Source organism: Papilio machaon, chromosome 16, assembly GCF_912999745.1.
Source record: "Papilio machaon chromosome 16, ilPapMach1.1, whole genome shotgun sequence".
NCBI lineage: Eukaryota > Metazoa > Arthropoda > Insecta > Lepidoptera > Papilionidae > Papilio > Papilio machaon.
In genome coordinates, this window is record NC_060001.1 from 4,076,334 (window position 1) to 4,096,326 (window position 19,993).

Here is a 19,993-nt window from a genome sequence, read left to right on the forward strand (position 1 = left end):
TTAAAGATCATTTTAATATATTACGAGAATTAGATGAAAAACCTTGATGCACTAAATTACTTTTTAATATCATTCAATACATATTGTCAATGGGATACAATTCAGTTTGTTGCACAATTTTTATCTTGACCGACATTTTGGGAAAAAATTAGAACGCATAATGTTACGTACGTGAGGTATTAGGAGTTCATTAAATTTTCAAGTATGTACCAAAATTGCAACACAGACGTATACAAATACCATTTTTATATTAATAACTAGCTTTTACCCGCGACTCTGTCCGCGCGGAATAAAAAAAAGAAAAAAGTAAACTGGGTAAAAATTATCCTATGTCCGTTTCCTGGTTCTAAGCTACCTGCCCACCAATTTTCAGTCAAATCGATTCAGCCGTTCTTGAGTTATAAATAGTGTAACTAACACGACTTTCTTTTATATATATAGATAAGATATAGATATACTATAGTATTTATACAAATATGAGGGTTCAGTTTAGCCGATTGAAAATTAAAGTCTTTATTTTGCTGAACTCTAAATATTTTTATTATATAAATAATCAAAATTACAAATAAAATGTTCATTAAAATTTTATAGATGTATATATCTGTCTAGGGATTGAGTTCCATACCCCAAACATTTGCGAACAAACATTGATTTTATTTATATAAATAGTATTCAATAATAGAACGTAAGAAATTATAAGTTATTTTTGTATAATGTAAAAATAAAAAATGTTTAGTTTCCCTTGATTTAATTGAAATGATGGTTTTTTAATTAATGTTTTGTTTATACCAAAGCGTGTTTAGCTCGGCCACGTGATAGTGTGATAAAGTACAAATTAAAGTGCAGGCGGCCAGCTGATGCTGATAGCCAGTGTTCGCCGACCATTCGCATATAATACCCGCTTCGTATTTAACTTCGTTGACAATTTAAAGTCGCACGCGCAACCGGCCGACCGTTGCCGCGATACAAAGTGAAAATTTAAAATAATACGTTGTATAATTAAATGATTAATGTCATAGAAATATTTTTTATCATTACACGTATATAACAAATGAACTTTAAAGTGGGCTTCCTCCCTCAAAATGACGTTACGGGTCGAAGTGCCCGGGGATAAAATCGTGACTGTGGAATCGTGCAAGTGCAACAAAAACTATTGCACGGATGTCGCCAAAAATGAATCGAAATTCACTCGAAGATTAAAGGAAATAATAAAAAACACGTGGGATACAAGAACGAAAATAACGGTAGAGCCTTATGTAATTTGTTATGTTTTACCTAGCGTTTTAGCTGGGTTGGCCGTGCAAAATTTGTGTTTAGAAAAATCATGCCTCGTGAATTTAAAATACGACGAACGTACCTGCACGAGTATAATGCAGGGACGGACTCACAATTATACGGAGCAAGAAAAAAGTGTGCAGACCATGGTAGCGGGAATGACCGCCTGGAGCTTTCCCCTGCAAACGGCACTGCCAGGATTAATGACACTGTTCGTAGGTGCATGGAGCGATCGCACAGGAAACCGAAAAGCTTTCATGGTATTACCTATAGTAGGGAAACTGGTATCTGTGTTCGGACTAATGTTGAGTTTGGCGTTTTTCCTCCAAGTGGGTTTGAACGAGACCGCCCTGATCGAGGGCCTACCTCCAGCGCTGGCCGGGGGCCGCGTTGCCATGACGATGGCGGTTTACAGCTACATAACAGACGTTACTACTGACTCTGAACGGACTTATCGTTTAGGCATTATAACGGCCATTTTGACACTCACGAGGCCCATCGGCCTCGCTCTCAGTGGTATTATGACGAAACGTTTCGGCTACTATGGTGTTTTTACAATTGCGTGCGTTTTTTATTTAAGTGGTTTCGTCTATATCGTCCTGAGGTTGAAGGAGAAGCCGAAAAAGTCAATCGATAATGATAATTCAAATACGATATTCTCGTTGTTCTCTATAAAAGACTTGAGTGCGACCATCAACGTAGCTTTCAAGCGACGGGAAGGTTCACGTAGACTGCAAATTATACTCATCATGTTGGCTTATATGTTCATCGTTGGACCAGTATTAGGTAAGTGATTAATATAGTTTTCTTAGTTATAAGGAGCTTAGTTTTCGTCAGGTCCAATTTATCAGCTGTACCGTCGTAAAATGAAATTTGCAACATGTGCTCGGATCGCTTTGTTTTATTTACATTTTTATGATCAAATGTAAATTCCTTTCAGTCTCGACACAAACTTTCGAATAACACAATTGTTCACTTACATAACAATACAAAATAGTTACATTGTTGATTACCGAACATTTTACGGCTGTTTTAAAGGTTGGTATAGTTTGCTATAATGCAGTTTTAACATCATTTCTATCGGTACAAAATGTATTAATATTTTTGTTTTTAAAAGCAAATTATATAGTTTTTTAAAATCGCATCATTGAGTTTAAAAAATACAATCATGATTTTGAACACCCTATGTAAAAATAAACGAGTCAATGTAATACTGTAAAACACGACATCAACAACTTTATTATTAGAACTATAATATTCCACTTTATTCCATCACTCAATACAAGTTAGTATTCATTCACCATATCTTGGCAAAAAGTTTCCATTTAAATGAATCTAATAGTATATTGTAATAATATAGTAGTACTCGTATATTGACATTAATCTTTATAATTATATTAGAATTAATTATTTTAGTTCAAGCATCGTATATTATTTATACCTATAGATGGTATATTATGACGTATAGATTTTAACGTTCTTATTAAAATTGATATTGGATTTATTTAAAAAGCTTCTGCAGGACTACATAATCATTTATACTTAGTACCTATATTCTTGTAAGGGGTGAATTGGTCTGGGTCACGCTGGACCAGTGCCAGTTGCGTCAAATTTATTTGTAATTACTTGTTGCCCAGCTGTGTAATAAAAAAACTTAGTAATCTATGTGATCTTCCAGATTATGTTCTACATATATGTCAAATTTCATCAAGATCCGTTCAGCCGTTCTGGAGATACCTTCAAACAAACATCCATCCATCATTAATAATATTAGTAAAATTTCGGAAAATTTAATTACACTTAAAATATCATCAAATGACGTAGAATCTAACGATGATAAATTGTCATAGCCGTAATTAACAAATTGATTGTCTTTTGTTTTTGATGTTATTTCCAATCAAAGAATAATGTTTTATTTTTAATTGTCATTATGGAATAAAATTTCTAGCATTTCATGTTCATTTTATAATTTCTTTGATATGCTTTTGATTTATAAAATTCTTCTTATTAATGCAAAAAAAAAGTTTTTATTTAAATTAGCTAAAATATATCTGAGTATAGTTGTTACAGTTTTAATAGCTTTGGGAGATTTCCGGGTTCCGAGGTGACTAATTTAGCTATTATCGGTTTATTTTTCTTCTACAATTCTTATCAAAGTTATGTGGAACAAATATAATGCGTTAAACTAATTAAATTAGTGATTACTCTGTAAATATACCTCGACCGCACGAATGTACAATCGCTTTTGTATTGTTCTTGGAGAACACGTAATTATTTCGGCACAATGCTTACGTTATGAGTGCATTATAAATGATTACATAGTGCCAAGCAATTAAGTACAGTTCTGCACGAAATCTAGATCAAAATGAAACAATTTCTGTCTAACAATTACATAATATGTGTCTCTAAACGTAACATTATAAGCAGAAATAACTCAGTGGCTATCCGACATACGATATGATGATCGGTGTTTTTTATTACCTGTTAGTGTTTCTTTTTTTTATTATATTTTAAAATTATTATACAATATTAATTTATAATTTACAAAATAAATAAAGCACATAACAATGTGCGTTCAGCTATAATATTTTTTAAACTTAATTTACGCTAGTTAGATACATACTCCTAGGTAATCAAGCATATAAATTTAGTTTTCACAAAAACAAGTCCTGAATATATCACTTTTTTTTAGTTTAGAGTTTATAAAACTTTTTACCACATTACTTTTTCGCCACGTTCACAACATGTAGGATTATGTCGTGATGTTAAAAATGTTTCCCGACTGACTCTACCGATTCTGTAAACCCCGTCGCACACAAGGCAACCTAAACATTCGAAACTAATATTTTATCCTTGCATAAACTAAAATCGAGTTACGCGCGCTCCATACACATAACGTTGAATTGTCGACACGAGTTGTCTATTCGATTAGTACAGATGTAGCGACTACATGTCAACTGTATAAATTTACTCCGCCATATGGAAAATAATAGCGACTTAACTCACGACGATCATGAAAAATGTTAAGAGTGAACTATTTTTGTCGATTAAAGTACAAAATGTCGGCTACGCGTGACTGTATACGAATCTCTATGACATCGTACTATTAAGTCTCTTAGCTACTAAAATCGCCGGGTTCCGAACATTAATGTTACCCTATGTTCGTAGATCCTTATGTGTCACTAGGTTAGCGACGAAAATAACACAAAATCATCGAAACTACATGAAGTTTCGTGATCCTCTTGTGGTACTTGACCCATAGGTTGACAACCACTGTCATAGTCTATAATAAAATTTAGACATAGATAGGAAAAGTTGTGAAAAATAAATGCAAAAGACGGGAGAGAGCAATGAATGTATAGCCACGACCGTGACTCAGTGCGAAGTCTATGGGTCACGGACTTTACTTTTGCCTTTTTTATTTTGCTCAATTGTTAACAGACCTTACTAACTGTATATTATAGTAGTTACTAGTTTAAAAAGTGCTATGATAGGAGTTACACAGCTTACACTTCAAAAATCGAAATTCAAATTTGGGTATATGCCGTTTTCAGTTTTTAAAACTACTTTTTTGTGATCTCCTATAGTCTTAACGACTGGACCGATTTTGACCAAATAGGTTTTATTCTATTCGTATTATTTTCTTAATTATCACAAGAGTAAAGTCAATCGGTTTTTTTTTGTATTTCAATTTATGAACAGTGTTATTTGTATAATACTAATCAATATTGGTTGCCTGGTCGCATCACCAAATAAAGCAAAAAGAAATTTGCTAAATAAATATATTAAAGTAAGCAATAATAATTATCTACATTATATTGAGTTTTGCGCTTTTTTCTCAGATGGGTTCCAAAGCTTAAATTTTATTTTAATTATTAATGAAAGCGTTTCGCTAAATAATTACACTTAGATTTTAGATTACGTACATGAAATAATAGAAAATATTTCCATATTACAAATCGTAATATCGTTTATAAAGATACAGCTTAAAAATGTATTACTTTTTATCTCAGCGGCTGTTGTGGCAGTCAGCGTGCTGTAATCATTTGTGCAATACATTTTGCAACATTGTTTCAAACGGATAGATGCGCTACATTTTGCAACAAAAGCTATTGAAATTTTATAGGATTGTAGTAGGGTTGACGACAGGCCGCCTGTCTATCGGCCGTAAAAACATAGCCAAAACTTAAAGGTTTATAAAACCTTGTGTGCCGAGCCGACGTGAGTGGGAAAAGCCCAGGGAGATGATGAGTTATTGAAATTTTACAGCGTTAATGCCGATGGTGAACACAATAAATAATAGTATATTCACATTCATAATAACATTCATAATCATCAGCCCCATTTCGTCCATTGCTGAACGTAGGCCTCCCTCATCGATTGCCACAAAACCCGGTCCTATGATAAAAAAAATATCGTCTTATCGATTTTTTTAAATGTTTTATTCTTTATAATATTGTATTTATTTTCTTATTATTAAATGTTACCGCGTTGTCCTAGGTGGGGGCACTGCCACGCGCCGGAAAAAAACTAAAAAAGCCAAGTTCGTTTTTATTATAATAAAAATCCGGTTTCGTGTATAATAATACATCACAAAATGTTATAGAGGTGAGAGATATTTATAACTTTTTATACACAATACTAGCGGTCCCACGCGATTTAATCAGCTCAGGAATAAATTTTAAAAAGAAGCCTATAATATTTCGCGCATGTAATCTCGGTCATACCGTTCCGAAAATTACCCGGAACAAACCTTTTATCAGCAACGTAAATACATCTTGTGTGCGAAATATAGTTTTTTTGTTGGACATACATACACACGGCAATTTTAATATCATTATAGATAAATATATAAAAGATTCTATGAGAGTTATATAAGTGATAATTATGAACGTCGGTGGCTCAGTGGTTAAGCACTTTCGATCCGCAAGTCCTGGGTTAGAATCCCGCCCAATATACCAATATACCAATGTGTTTTCGATTTATATATGTACATTTATCCGACATTCTTACGGTGAGGGAAAACATCGTGATGCAACCTGCACTTGGCCGGCGTCGTTGACTATGACCTTGACATCCCTTACTTAGGGTAGGTTCCGAGCCCCTCAATGGGGACGTATAGTATATATATCATCATTATCAGTTCATTCATGTGATCAAATTAACATTAACGTATTAATGTTATGCTAATCAGATTCCGTGTAGGTGATTGTCAGAATATATTTTTTTAACATAATAAATAGCCTTTTTATTGTAATAAATATATGTGAACCGGAATAAAATAAATTACACGTTAAAGTATTGAAGGAGACGAAAAAGATGTGTCTTTAAGTGTGTGTTTGGTTAAGATAAAAGACAGGTTTGAAAAGTAGTTTATATGATATTTTATTTTAATTGGGAAATATGTCTCTTTTCCAAAGAATTTATATACTTGGTACTGTACTAAATTTCTTCGAATTTTGATGTTTTTAATATGAGTAAAATGTTGAACTACAAACATACTGATAATCGAAAACTCGTTTGAGTTTAAATGACACAAATGTTTTTTTCATTCATTGGTATCCATAATATTGAATTCTTTCGAATTTCTGATCAATAATATTTGCCCAATATGAATTTAATGTCAGAATTCTGCTTATACTGCTCAACGTTCCAAACAGAATGTTAATATTTTATTGTTTGTACTTATTCTTGGATCTATTATCTTAAATGTAAAATTCTTGTGTCACATTTATTTGTTACCATACTCCTTCAAAACGGCTTGACAGATTTTAAAGAAATTTTACACGCATATTCAGTAGGTATGAGAAACGACTACTATCTATTTTTCCTACCCCTGTCAAGTTTTTTTAACTGCGTGCGAACGGGCCGACAGCTAGTATTCTATAAATAAATTGCCTGCTTTCTCAGCTTTTTAGCCAGTTTATATAATTTTTGTTTAAAAAAGGAACTTAAAAAAGTTCTGAATGTAAAATATTAATTCCTTCAAATTTATTTTAGTTAGATATATAATTAAAAATGCCTTCTATATCACTTTTTCATTGTAATTATTTTGTTTCCTTGACATTTCGTTATCACTTCCTGATTAAAACCGAATAAATGTATGTCAGTATTACAAATTTATAATATTTTGTATGGACATTCAAGTAGATCATTTTCTGCTATTCGGTGGACATGACAGATAAATTGTGTTCGTTCCACTTTTCTTATCATACAGCTATTGTCTGATGTCTATTAAGTACTAAACTTAGACTTAATATACATCGACATCGGCCTGCTCTTTTCCCTACGGTCACCACAATATGTACTACTCTATCAGTCTTCATATTTCAGTTAACTCCCTTCTTACGTATATTGTCTTGACATTATCCATCAATAATTTCTTCAGTCGTCTTCCTTTAAAGCTACTTACTTTCTATATCATTACTTTCTTGTTTATGTGATCATTATATCTCCGTAAAATAAATATGAAAGTAATCGCTAATCTTATACTGTTCAATTTCTACATTACAGACGCTACTTTAAATACACCTCTTTACATTATCCTTTACTTTATCCCTTCTCGTTACATCACACATTCATCTAAATACACGAATTTCAGCTACATGCTATCTCTTTTTTTATAAACTTTGTTCGCAAACATATTATTACAATAAAAGCATTAATAAAATAAAATATAAGCATTTTTCAGATAAATAAATTTGACTTTTGAACCTGTAGTTGTTCAATTTACGAGTATTATTGTTTTCACCTGAATCAGAAAGGAAAAATGTGTTTGGCACGTGTTCATTCAATGGGTACGATCTATTTTTGTTATTTTTTTCTTGTAACTCGTTAAAATATTCTGAACGTAAGGCCGCGGGCACTAAATTTGCGATGAGCGAGGCGATGCAAAGGGCGGAGCGGGTGGATATAAAAAAAAGTATAGCATAATTAGCGTGCGTGAGTGCTGAAAGAAAAAATGTCCCTAATTTTCGCAACACATTTTGAAGCTTAATTCAAAATCTACTAGACTTCTAGTTATTTAAAAAAAATAATTTTGTTAAAAATATTTCGATTAAAATATTTTTTATCAAAATCGGACTACCAGGGGTGAAGCATCGCGGTACCACACATAAAAAATACAGTCGAATTGATAACCTCCTTCTTTTTGAAGTCGGCTAAAAAAGTGTCGCACACGAAACGAGCTGGAGCGAAGTAATACTTTATTGACCGCTCGTCGCTAATTTCATGCCCGCGGTCTAACATATAAGCGACACTGAATAAAATATATCAGATCTAACTAGAAATGTTAGGATGAAAGCAGAAATTTTTAGGTCACAAAGTTATCGTAAACTGATATATGTGATAGCTTTTAACTTTGTTGCATCTTCTTTGCAACTAAAAGATTAAACTATTTCTAATAATTCATTTACATTGTATTTTATCTTAACAGCAAATTTCAGTCATTACTCTTATTCTTGCAAAGAAAAAAGTGGACAACAATAATCTTATAGCAGTGTAAACCTAGGGTTAGGTAGCGATCATTTTTTTCTTTAACTGAAAGCATCTCGCTAAAGGCATCAAACAAATGGAACTTTGAATCTAAGTGGGCTTATTATTGTCAAATTACTGATCTAAACAATCCAGAGCATTGATAAACTTCAAAATAAAATCATTGACAATCATAAGCTAAGGAAAGTATTTATTATTTGAAAATTTATAATGTTAGTATGGGCGGTGTACTATTAAATATTACTGATACACATGAGATCATAGATTTAATTGGTTCTAAACGTCACTAACATCTAATTTTTATTCAGCATCCGAGTACATTATAAGCTAATATTTTACGACTGTATTATTTTGGCATCTAGAGAGAAAGTATGCTGTAATGAAGTATATCTCAGAAAGGATATGAGTGCGTTTAGTGGAGCCTATTAAGAGTAATGTTTGCAGATTGCCGACGCTCACGGGCTCGGAAGCTTGACTAATAGATGTGTTATTTGGAATAAAGGTGAGGCGCAGATGACGTACTGGTTCACACGGTACAAGTTCAAATTCACCGAAGTCGACTACAGCTTGTTCCTCACTTACTCCGTACTTGTCGGCAGTGTTGGTAAGTTTTTTTTTATTTATTTTTTAAAGGAAAAAAATTCCAACTTAACTGTATGTTACCTGATGCTATTTATCGATATCATTTGATATCCGTTGCATAATATCAGGCCTTGAAGATGCGTTGCTTTATAGGAGGTAAAAAAAAGGACTGAAAAATCGAATCTGAAGGAGATAGAATAGCACACCATTCATCAGACGAAAATTGTTAAAATAGTCAGATCTGTAAAAAAATTACTTGTTTTATAATTTTTCTAAAGTTTTTTTAATAAAAATAAAACTCAATTGTTTCATCCAAAATCTTCTCGAAGAGCTCAATAATCTAGCGGTTAACTGTAAGGTCGTTGATAGTGGATTCCATTACAGAGTTATCGTTCGTGAATTCCATTTAATTTACTATATTTATTTAAAATAATTCATAAAATTAAATGTTTCCATATTCAAAAAGTCCAAATGGAACTTAAGAAAAAAATTTTTATTCGATGGAAAAAGAAATGAGAAATGCTTCCAAAGCCATCATATAACTAGTAACACTTAATTCCAAAACTAGATGCCTTAAATGTGTAAATAAATCACAATATTTTTCTGTAATAACTATCGCTTTATGTATTAATCCGCCCTCAGAGCATTGTGATTTATACACAAGATATTGATATAGCCATTCTATCAATAATTTATGATGAAATTGTCAATACCAAACATTTTAATACAATGAAATAAATCGAAGTGCCTGTCTCATAAAATGTAATGTGTCTCAGTAGACATTTTATGTGTCAAACTCTAGTGATTTTATTTACCATGGAATTCCACTACCGACAAAAACATATTAACTCGTAAAAAACCGAAACAATATGATGTTTCTGTAGATGTGTTTCGGTAGTGGAAACTCACAGTTATAAATGAACCACAACTATTATCAAAAAAAAGTATTTATTTATTATACGAGTATTGTACTAAAAAAAGATAAAGATTGACAAATTAATCGCCCGACCGTACAGAATAACAACATAAAGACGTTTATATCTTTTGACTACTCCTGGCAAAGTCATCGTGGTAATCTTCATCTACCTATTCTTATTAGGATTAAAATACACATAGACTAGTCTCCATGTAAAGTCGGGTATATGTGCGGGTATATGACCCGCGTTTTAGTCGACATTCCCTTTTTAATCATGTTACCTTTCATAAAGTCCATTATCTCTTCCTAGGTGAAAACCTAGGGGCAACCCTAATGGTAATCCATATCTCGACATAAAAACTTGTAAATTCAACTTGTTTATTTCGTGCATTTAATTTTTCCCACAAATTGTTTATATGGAAAATACTCACTGATAAATTAACTAAGAAACCTTAACGTCATTTTCATTATGATAGAGTATTAATGAACGTCGCCTTTGTTAATGATAAGATTGTCACGACAACAGAGTTACTGTTAACTAAGTTAACTACGTATATGTAAACAAAGCGATAGGAGATATGAGACATTAATTAATTATTTATTTGGTAAATGTTTATGACAGCGTGCGAATGTTCCGTAACTGACATGTATGGAAAGAGAATACTCGTAACTGTTGTAATTATTGAATCAGTTGTATGAACAAATATTTTCATCCTTTAAATTCAAAAATCATATTTATGTGATAAAATATATTTTAAAAGGCAATATTAATTTCATCTAAGACATTAATTTCACATTGAATTTCAATATTATAACTATGTATATACGAATAAAAAATATTTTCTGATTAATGTATGACCAGCATATGACAAAGTATAACATTACAACTACTTCATAGTATCCAGCGTAAAAGGTTATGGTATGCGTAAGAGGTTGATCGTCTTGTTTTCGTGTAACGTGACGGATAAATAATTAGATTCGATTATTATTTCCGTATTAATAACGATATAGAGTCGTCTATATTTCCCGTACAATAAATTATTTTAATGATTTTTTTTCGTTATTACTTTTTTAATGTATGTTAGTGAGGAGTCCAAATTTTCACAGTCAGTATAAATGCTTCCTTATAAAACCGCGTGTAAAAAACAGCTTTGGCTAGATTATATTATCTACTCTCACAAAGCTTATTCTGTTCTAAATCTGTGGATTTTTAGTCTTTGTATAGTATTTCCTTATATTTGCCAATAGTTTAATTCAAAGTATGTGTTAAATTCACATTGGAGATCATGCGTTTTCTTTAAAAAGTCCAATTGGTAAAACGAACGATTGGTCACCTGAATTCGCCAAAAGAGTGAAGTGACGCTGTCCATAGATCTGCATTTTCAAATGCTTTGCCTTCCTAAAATCCACAATATCTTCCTTCTCCACTAAATTCATCTCCTCTTCCCATACTTTCCTTATAAAAAAGGGAGGAAAGGGGCAAGAAGACGAATATTAGGCCACCGACACACACACTCATCAGACTTTCATTGCACATGCCTGTCTTCTATGTGGTATTTCACCGGTCAATTCGGCCAAATCGGGGCTCGTTGCGGGCTCCACCGCTGCTAATAGCATTATAGAGCGGTAGTAAATAAAAACAATAGTTACAGACCGTCTCATAGTCATTAAATGGTTACTTAAAACGTCACTATTTAATATACTATCACTATCACTATACTAAACGGATTCAGTTATTCAATAAATACGAAAGTGGCAATTAGTGCCATATTACGAAATGTATCAAAAATAGTATACAAGATGATGTCATTTTAATTACTGAAATAATTAACTTAATCAAAAAATGCATCACCATCTGTATTGAAATTAAGATGTTATTAATTTACCATTATCTCCAGGTTCGTTCATCACCCTGTATCTCTTCAGCAAGAAGTGGGAGATAGAGGACAGCGCTATCGGGGTTTTCGCCTGTCTGAGCAGGGTAGCTGCGAGTGTGGTTTACGCACTTGCGCCCACACGCACCGTATACTTCCTGGGACCAGTGCTGGACATGTTCAGCTCGGCAGGAGCGACCTCACTACGATCTATTGCAACTAAATTGGTGGACGCAGATGAAGTCGGTTAGTTCACATATATTAACAAACATTTCTAGAACTTTTTATTGGAACTACACATTAGAGGTAAAAATCAAAGTATATGTAAGTTAGGTTTACTAACCTCCTACTACCTACTGGACCTATCTACTTACTGACTACCTTCCTACTGGAAAATGTTACTCTTTTTTATTATGATATTATTTAATATTTGTAGGGAATGAAATTTACTCGCTAGCGTTCGGAAAAGGAAATGTCAACGCCTTTTTTTATTATAATTATAAGACTGCTATACACGCTGAAATGTATATTATTTATTAATTTTATTCCTAATTACTATATGCTTGGGTGCTATCATGAGTAAATATCTAAGAATGTCCAATATTAAATTCCTCATTTAGTTGACATAACAAACTTTCCATGTTGAACGAATCATTGAGTGTCATGATGTTAAATATGCCATTCAATTGCCAACTTTGTTTCTTTACATTCCTTATGTAATGAAACAAAGTAAATAACGACAATAACAAATAAGCAACAATCAGTTCCCAAGCATTTTCCGTAAATAAACTGACAAATATTATGACGAATAATGACGATTCTATGACATGGCCACCAAGTGACAGTGACATTTCAGATTTATCTTCCTGTCATATATGTTGACTCTGGGGTATTTCTGACGCAAATACGCAAGATTAAAGTTGAAAGTACGAAACAAAATATACTATAGTTAATATCAAGTTCGTAGAAATATAAATATTAGATTTATGTTAACAATAATGATCAGTATTTAAAAATGATGCATAAATTATAGAGTTTGACAAACGACACAGATAAAACTCGAGTAGGTTAATTCTCACCGTCTAGTCACGGGTAACTCGATTAAAATTGATGACCTGCAGATCAGCTCTCATTTCGCATGTGTAAAGAAGATCAGTGAAACGGCTCGCAGTTCTGCACAATTTGTATAATAATACAAGAGATGATTTGAGTTAAGAACTGCGCGCCGCGAGTGCATTGTTGGATGCATAGATTGAGCCGTGAGTTGCAGCTCAACGGTTCAAGTCTATTTGACCTGAACTTTTGAGCCGGTTCAGAGCTGATTTACACTCGTTTATCACCGTCTGGTTGGATGGAAACCCACGTTTAAAAAGTTCACTCAGGATATCTTCTGTTTAGAACTATTTGCAAAACTTTATAGGTTATTAACAAATATGCTTACAGCCATAGGTGGGCACAGTTAATCAAAAAGTTAACTTCGTTAATCGTTAATTCGTTAAATAAAAATTTAACTTCGTTAATCGTTAAAGCGTTTAATTTAAGAAAATTTAACGCAAGTTAAAGTTAACAGTTAAAGTTAATTTTGGTTTATATTACGAATATAGGGCGCAAGCGGGAAATGGCCATACGAATAATCTCCGAATCATATGGACTGATTTTGTCAAGAACTTAGGCTATTTTTTTACTGCGCTTACGAAATCTCGGGCGAGCGCTAATCCTATCTATAGTTTAGTTATATAATATACTCAAATAAAATTTTGATGATTGGGGTGATGTACTACTGCCTGTACGATATTAATGACATAGCATGCACTAGTTACACACACTTATATACTTCACTGACAATGATGGACAATTGACCTTTTCAGTCATTTTTTTTATCGACCATCCAACTTCACGGAATTAGAGAACTAACTAAATTTAGACAACACAAGTTTTCTATTAAACAGTGAGACATACTCGTATTATGGTAATATTCAAAAGAATATCAATCTCAAATCTCAAACAAAATGCAGTAAGAAGGGACATAAACGTAAGTATGTTTAATACATCTCAAATATAAAATGTCACCTATTTACTTCGGCCGACACCGACTGCGAAATAACAATAATTATACAATAAATGTTACAAGAAAGAAGAGAACTTTCTTTAGAGTTTAGAGAGTTTTCATGACATTATTTTGTTACTTTTCAGTGCATTTTGTTTGAGATTGTTTTTTATGTTATTGTAAGGGTCACTTGTGCCGACGACATTTCATATATTAATTTTAGTATAACACAATTTAACATTATTTCACTAACATAATATTTTATCTTTTTCCTCATTCTTTCTCGTTTTATCGTATACTTTTTTTTTGTAAACAAACAAATTATCTTCGCTATTGTCTTTGTGCAGCGCACGTGCATCCCCGACCATTAGAAGGGTTGGGGCCATAAATCCATCGAGTTCGTTATCGCATTCTCTGTGCGGGCTGTCCATTTGATCCTTTGTTCATATTTTTAAAATGCAAAATTATTTTTCGTTGACTATGAAGAAGCCCCAAAAAAAAACAAACGACGGTAATAAACACCTTAATCCCTTTTGTTTTTGAGGAACGTTTATTGCGTGCACATTTCGTCTTTCGTATTTTTAAATTTATTTTTCATTGTTTGTTTCTTATCTACGCAATGACAAAAAAATCCTATTTGTACGCTTTTTCAAATGAACCATAAACGATTTTTTTTTATATTTCTTGCTGTCTTTAAACTTCAATATTAAAATAAACATTTTCGTCGCCAACAAAGTTTAGTTGTAATTTAGTTACGACGTTGAAGAGTTATGCACACTTGATTATTTTGATTGCAATTCAACGCAGTGTTTATCTATATATATAAGTGTACAATTATTGTATTTAGAATAAAGTACTTTCGTACCTTATGTTGGTTTTATAACAAAATCATGTTCTAAAAAAAAGTGATGTTAAATAAATGAAAACCAGTTTTAATGTGAATAAAATGTAATATAGACTTTTCGAGATATTTGTGTAAATGTGAAGTAATTAAAAAACTTTGAAGGTGTCTAGCGCCTAAACTTCGCAATATTTGATAGAGGTAAGTTTGGTTAAATCGTCACTATTTTCTAACAAGGATTCTGCGGTACTCTTTTGATCACGTCTTTCCCGGCCGCTCGGTGTATTGTATAACATGCATCACACTCGCTCGTTCTCGTTCTCGGTCACCATTCGACTCGCCGACGGTCCCCGAACATAGCCGAACTTACGAATGTAGCCTGATGCATAATTTAAATAAAATGACAACACGTCAATAAGTGTCTATTGTTACAATTAACGGACTAAATTAACGGAAGTGAAATTTAACGGAAGTTAACAAGAGCGTTAACACTTTTTGAATTTAACTTAAAAGTTAATCCGTTAAGGAAAATGTTAACTTCGTTAATTAACGATTAACGGATTAACGAGTTAATGCCCAGCTCTGCTTACAGCAATATAGTACTTAATTTGGAAATATTCCATGACATGCATATGATTCGTTACGAGACTGAAACATGTTCTATTATGTACGTGACCATAACAAATTTAAATATACAAAGCTTATCCAATCACAATTAGTAGTCTATTGACAATTATACATAGGTTTCTACGCAATTCAAATAAATTGGTGCATTTTCTTTTAGTAAAATAACCATGAATAAAATATTAAGATATGATTTTTACACTAAATTAACGTTATTTTTGTTCAAAATTTTAAAAGCAATTTTAATGTTCCTATTCAAATGATTGCTACAACCAAACACTTTAAGTTTTATTAGCTAAAAATGGTTTTGTTCCTCGAATGATTAACGCAGCTGTTTGTGCCTGAATTAAAATTTAGTATTTTTAATACATGCAAAATATTATTATTATCTATTAGAAAATTAACACTTTTTGTTGCGTAGAAACAGATAAAATTATCATTTAAATGACAAATATATACTAAATAAAAACATTAATATGAGGTCAAATTTCGAGGTCTTTGTTCGAACTTGTATAATTAAATACATATAATATCTAATGTATATTGTTTATTTTCAGGTAAAACGAGTTCATTAATAAGCATATCGGAAGCTCTGGTACCCGTCATCTACACGCCCGTGTACAGCAAGGTTTATCTTAGCACGCTGTCGACGTTCGCCGGAGCCTTTTATCTGATTAGCGCAGCGCTGGCAGTACCCGCCATAGGAATATTCTTGTAAGTATTTTCTTTTTATTTTATTTTTTTATAGCAGCAAATCTATAAGCAGACATGTTTCACTAAATAAACGATGAAACCGCTGCCTTTTTAAATAACTTAGAGGATACGGATTACGGATGCATTGGCCTATATTTAATGAATAAATTATTTTGTTCTCATAATTTTAATTTAGTGTAGATAATTGCTTTCGTAACTCAAATATATGTATTAATAGAAAAAAAACAATAAAAAATGAATTTCGTGCTTTAATTTGCTTTTGTTTTTGGATTGCGGATTTCACAAAATTAAAAGGAATTTGTAGGTTGTCAAAAATCAAGTTTTATTATGAAAGAAAAATTAATTTTACATTAATAAAATAATGCTGTCATTTTCTGAATCTTCGGTAGACCAAAGATTGTGGTTGAACATTAACCTTGGGTTTTCATTGGCGAAAAAAATGTTCGTACCTACTATCTTTGCTTCTTCCATGAGATTAAAAGAGATGACAACATGTTTTTATACATGTATTTCTGCAGTGTAGATGCAGAAATACATAATGTCATGACCGAATGCGGATACTTTCATATTGGGTATCGTTGCGCTGAGCAGTAATAGCATTTCGAAATCTAAGCAAAAAGAGACCTTGCGGTCAGTTCAACAACTTGCCCTTAATTTCATTGACACAAAGTAATCTCTGTCGATTTCTAACATTCAAAGCCTTGAACCGTCGTTTTCTTTGATAATTGTTATGATCTATGTGACTGGTCTATATTTTTTTATTCATACAAGGACTCATATAACAGAAATTAGACTTACACTGCTGGAACATTCATAAAATAACATATTGTTGTATGTTGTATCAAATTGTTTAGAGAAAAAAATTAAGAGATGATTGTTTTTTCCGTATGAATATGTTTTGGCAATCGAAATCTCTATCTGAAAAGTTGTTACTGGTTTAACTCCTACTACTTCTTACTATCTTACCAATATTATAATTGCGAATGTTTATTTTCAAAGCAATCATTTTTATCTCTATTGCAAATACTTTTTAGCCGAAAATTACGACAAGTATGCCTCTTATATCTTTAAAATCTGACTAGTTTCTTAGTTTTTAAATTAGACAAATAAAACTAGTGAATTTTAAATTACAACACTAGAAGTGAGAAATTGCAATTATTTAAATTAAAGCTTATTAATTGAATTAAAAATATGTTACTAAATATAATAATATGGTTTACCATATTTGCATCTAGGGTTGCCAGGTTGCCAAACCTACTAGCCGGACAGACCAGCCAGTTTGGCCGGACATTTGGGTAGAAAGGTCGGACATCCTGTATTATTTAGAATTTTGTCTCAGTATTAATAGGTACACTTTCGGTTGGGAAAAGTAAAATGCCTAACAAAAGCCGGACAACCATTTATTTTGGCCGGACACGCAATCAAAAAGTCTACCTATGTCCGGCTTTATCCGGACGTCTGGCAACGCTATTTGCATCAATGAATTTTATATCCAATTGGAGAAATCCTTGAATATGTTACTAAAATTTAATTCATGTGGGATTTTAAGAATACATTAACATACCAATCCGGAAATAAATATTAAAGTTAACATAATTATTATAAAATATACGAAGTTATGCTGCAACATTTAATTATTGGTTGTATTAATATGTAAATAAAGTCAAAGTTACGTAATCCATATATACAAAAAAAAATTGGTGCTTACGTTAGCTTCCCTGGAAGAATCATTTCGGTGACAATTTACAAAATAAATCAGTCAAAAAAGATCAATAATTTAATGGAATTCACTATTTAAAAAAAATGTCATCGTATCAGTCTACAGAACACAATATCTGCAAACACGTTACACATGAAAATATGAAATAGTGCAATGGCCGCCATGTGTAATATTTGACATTTCTTTGTTTACAAGTTTTAATTTAAGAGTTAATTAGGAATAGGATATACAATTAAATACTTCACTAAGAATAATAAACTAATGCTATTTATTCCTACCTTTTCAGAACGTTGTTCAGTTTACGACGAAAAGAAATCAAAGAGAGCTCGACAGCAACAACAAAAAAGTCAAAGGAAAACGAAGTGACCCGATTTTAATAGATATTTTTGAAAATATTTGTTTTATTATTTAATTGTTGTACATTTATACTGAGATTTGGAAAATATTTGATTGTTGTGTAATAAGTAGACTATAAAATGATTAGGTCAACTTACCAACAAATGTAAGATTAACCTACAAATAGTTTATTGTGGGTGACTCTTGTGAAAATAGGTACAAGTCTATCGACCCGAAATGTATTTAGTATTTACGATATTCACAATAACAAGACTTTAATAATTCTGATTTTGTGATTTTACTAGTGTTCTCAAGAACTAAATTTTAAGAAATATAGATAATTGTTTATGGAATTTATGTGTTTATGTAATTTTCTATGGGCATCATTACCACCTTGTTCGTTGTTAAACTAAATGTTATGTTTGTTTTTACTTTGTTTAAAACCTATAAACCAGATCATCTGAGAGTTCTGCGTAAGTCAATTAAAGAGCAATGTATCATAAATAATGAAGACAAGAATGCAAATTATTTCAAAAAAAACATATGTATTTCAAAATAAATAGTGATATTTTTTTGTCATTTACACATGTTATGGTAAAAGGAGATGTTTATGTAAATGTTTTCGACAATGTGAATGCATGGTTAGTTACTAGAATATTTGTGTGTATTGTACTAGATAACATGTTCCATATTATACAGTGTTACATGGTTATGTTGTATTGTGTGTATGAATGTAGTTCCACCAGGTCAATAAAAGATTTTCGATTATTGTCAAATTCGAGACTTTAAGGTGGTTGTGATTCTAAATATTGTTATATTAAGTTAGATAATTTTTGAATTGGTTTTCGAGCTAGGTATATTTTATGAAAGTTCAGCCGTTCAAAATTAAATCTTATATATTAATAGCCGTTGATTTTTGTGTAATAATTTAACCATTTTATTGTAAATGTTAATTTAAAATATTAAAACATTAAAAAAAATGGCGTAGTTTTTTACCTTTTCCTCGCAGAATAAATTTCAGAAATGCGCTAAAAACATTAATAATGAGTTCATTTTTATATCGTTTATTATTTAATACATAAGTCCAGTCACCCCGACGATAACCCGTAGGTTACTAGTTAACTGACCGGCCACTATAGTTCGTTTAATGTACTATTAATAACACATTTCATCTTTTATAAAATTAAGAAACTAAAAGAAATTTGGATGTAGCGTTTCATAATGTTATCACTTTTAACTTGAAAACTGGAAAATAGATAGATCCGGAGGAACAAAAACTGGGGCGTCTACCCTACGTGAATGTGATAATGACAGAATTTATGATTTTTTAACACTTTTAATGTTAGTTTACCTGTCCAAAATACCTGCAAACGCTATTTGTTGCTTAAAACTCGGCTGACCGGACAATATACACAAGACTCAGGGGACGAATACGAAACAAATTACACCTCAAATGTGAAGTTTAGGTCGTTTAGGTTACCCACATACTGTCAAACTCTCCTTCTGTCAGTCGAGTAAAATCATATTATTTTTGCACACAATCACATGGTTTTGAATATTTGTTTGGGCA

General features: G+C 31.8%; 1 protein-coding gene across 1 annotated transcript; it reads left to right on the top strand.

Annotated features, from left to right (window-relative positions):
• Positions 1 to 881: 881 nt before the first annotated feature.
• On the top strand, positions 882 to 18,464 carry LOC106716603. Its single transcript, XM_014510145.2, has 5 exons — positions 882 to 2,061; positions 9,272 to 9,373; positions 12,166 to 12,387; positions 16,211 to 16,367; positions 18,374 to 18,464. The coding sequence occupies exons 1-5, from the start codon at positions 1,083 to 1,085 to the stop codon at positions 18,462 to 18,464; spliced, it is 1,551 nt and encodes a 516-aa protein (XP_014365631.2). The 5' UTR covers positions 882 to 1,082.
• Positions 18,465 to 19,993: the final 1,529 nt, after the last annotated feature.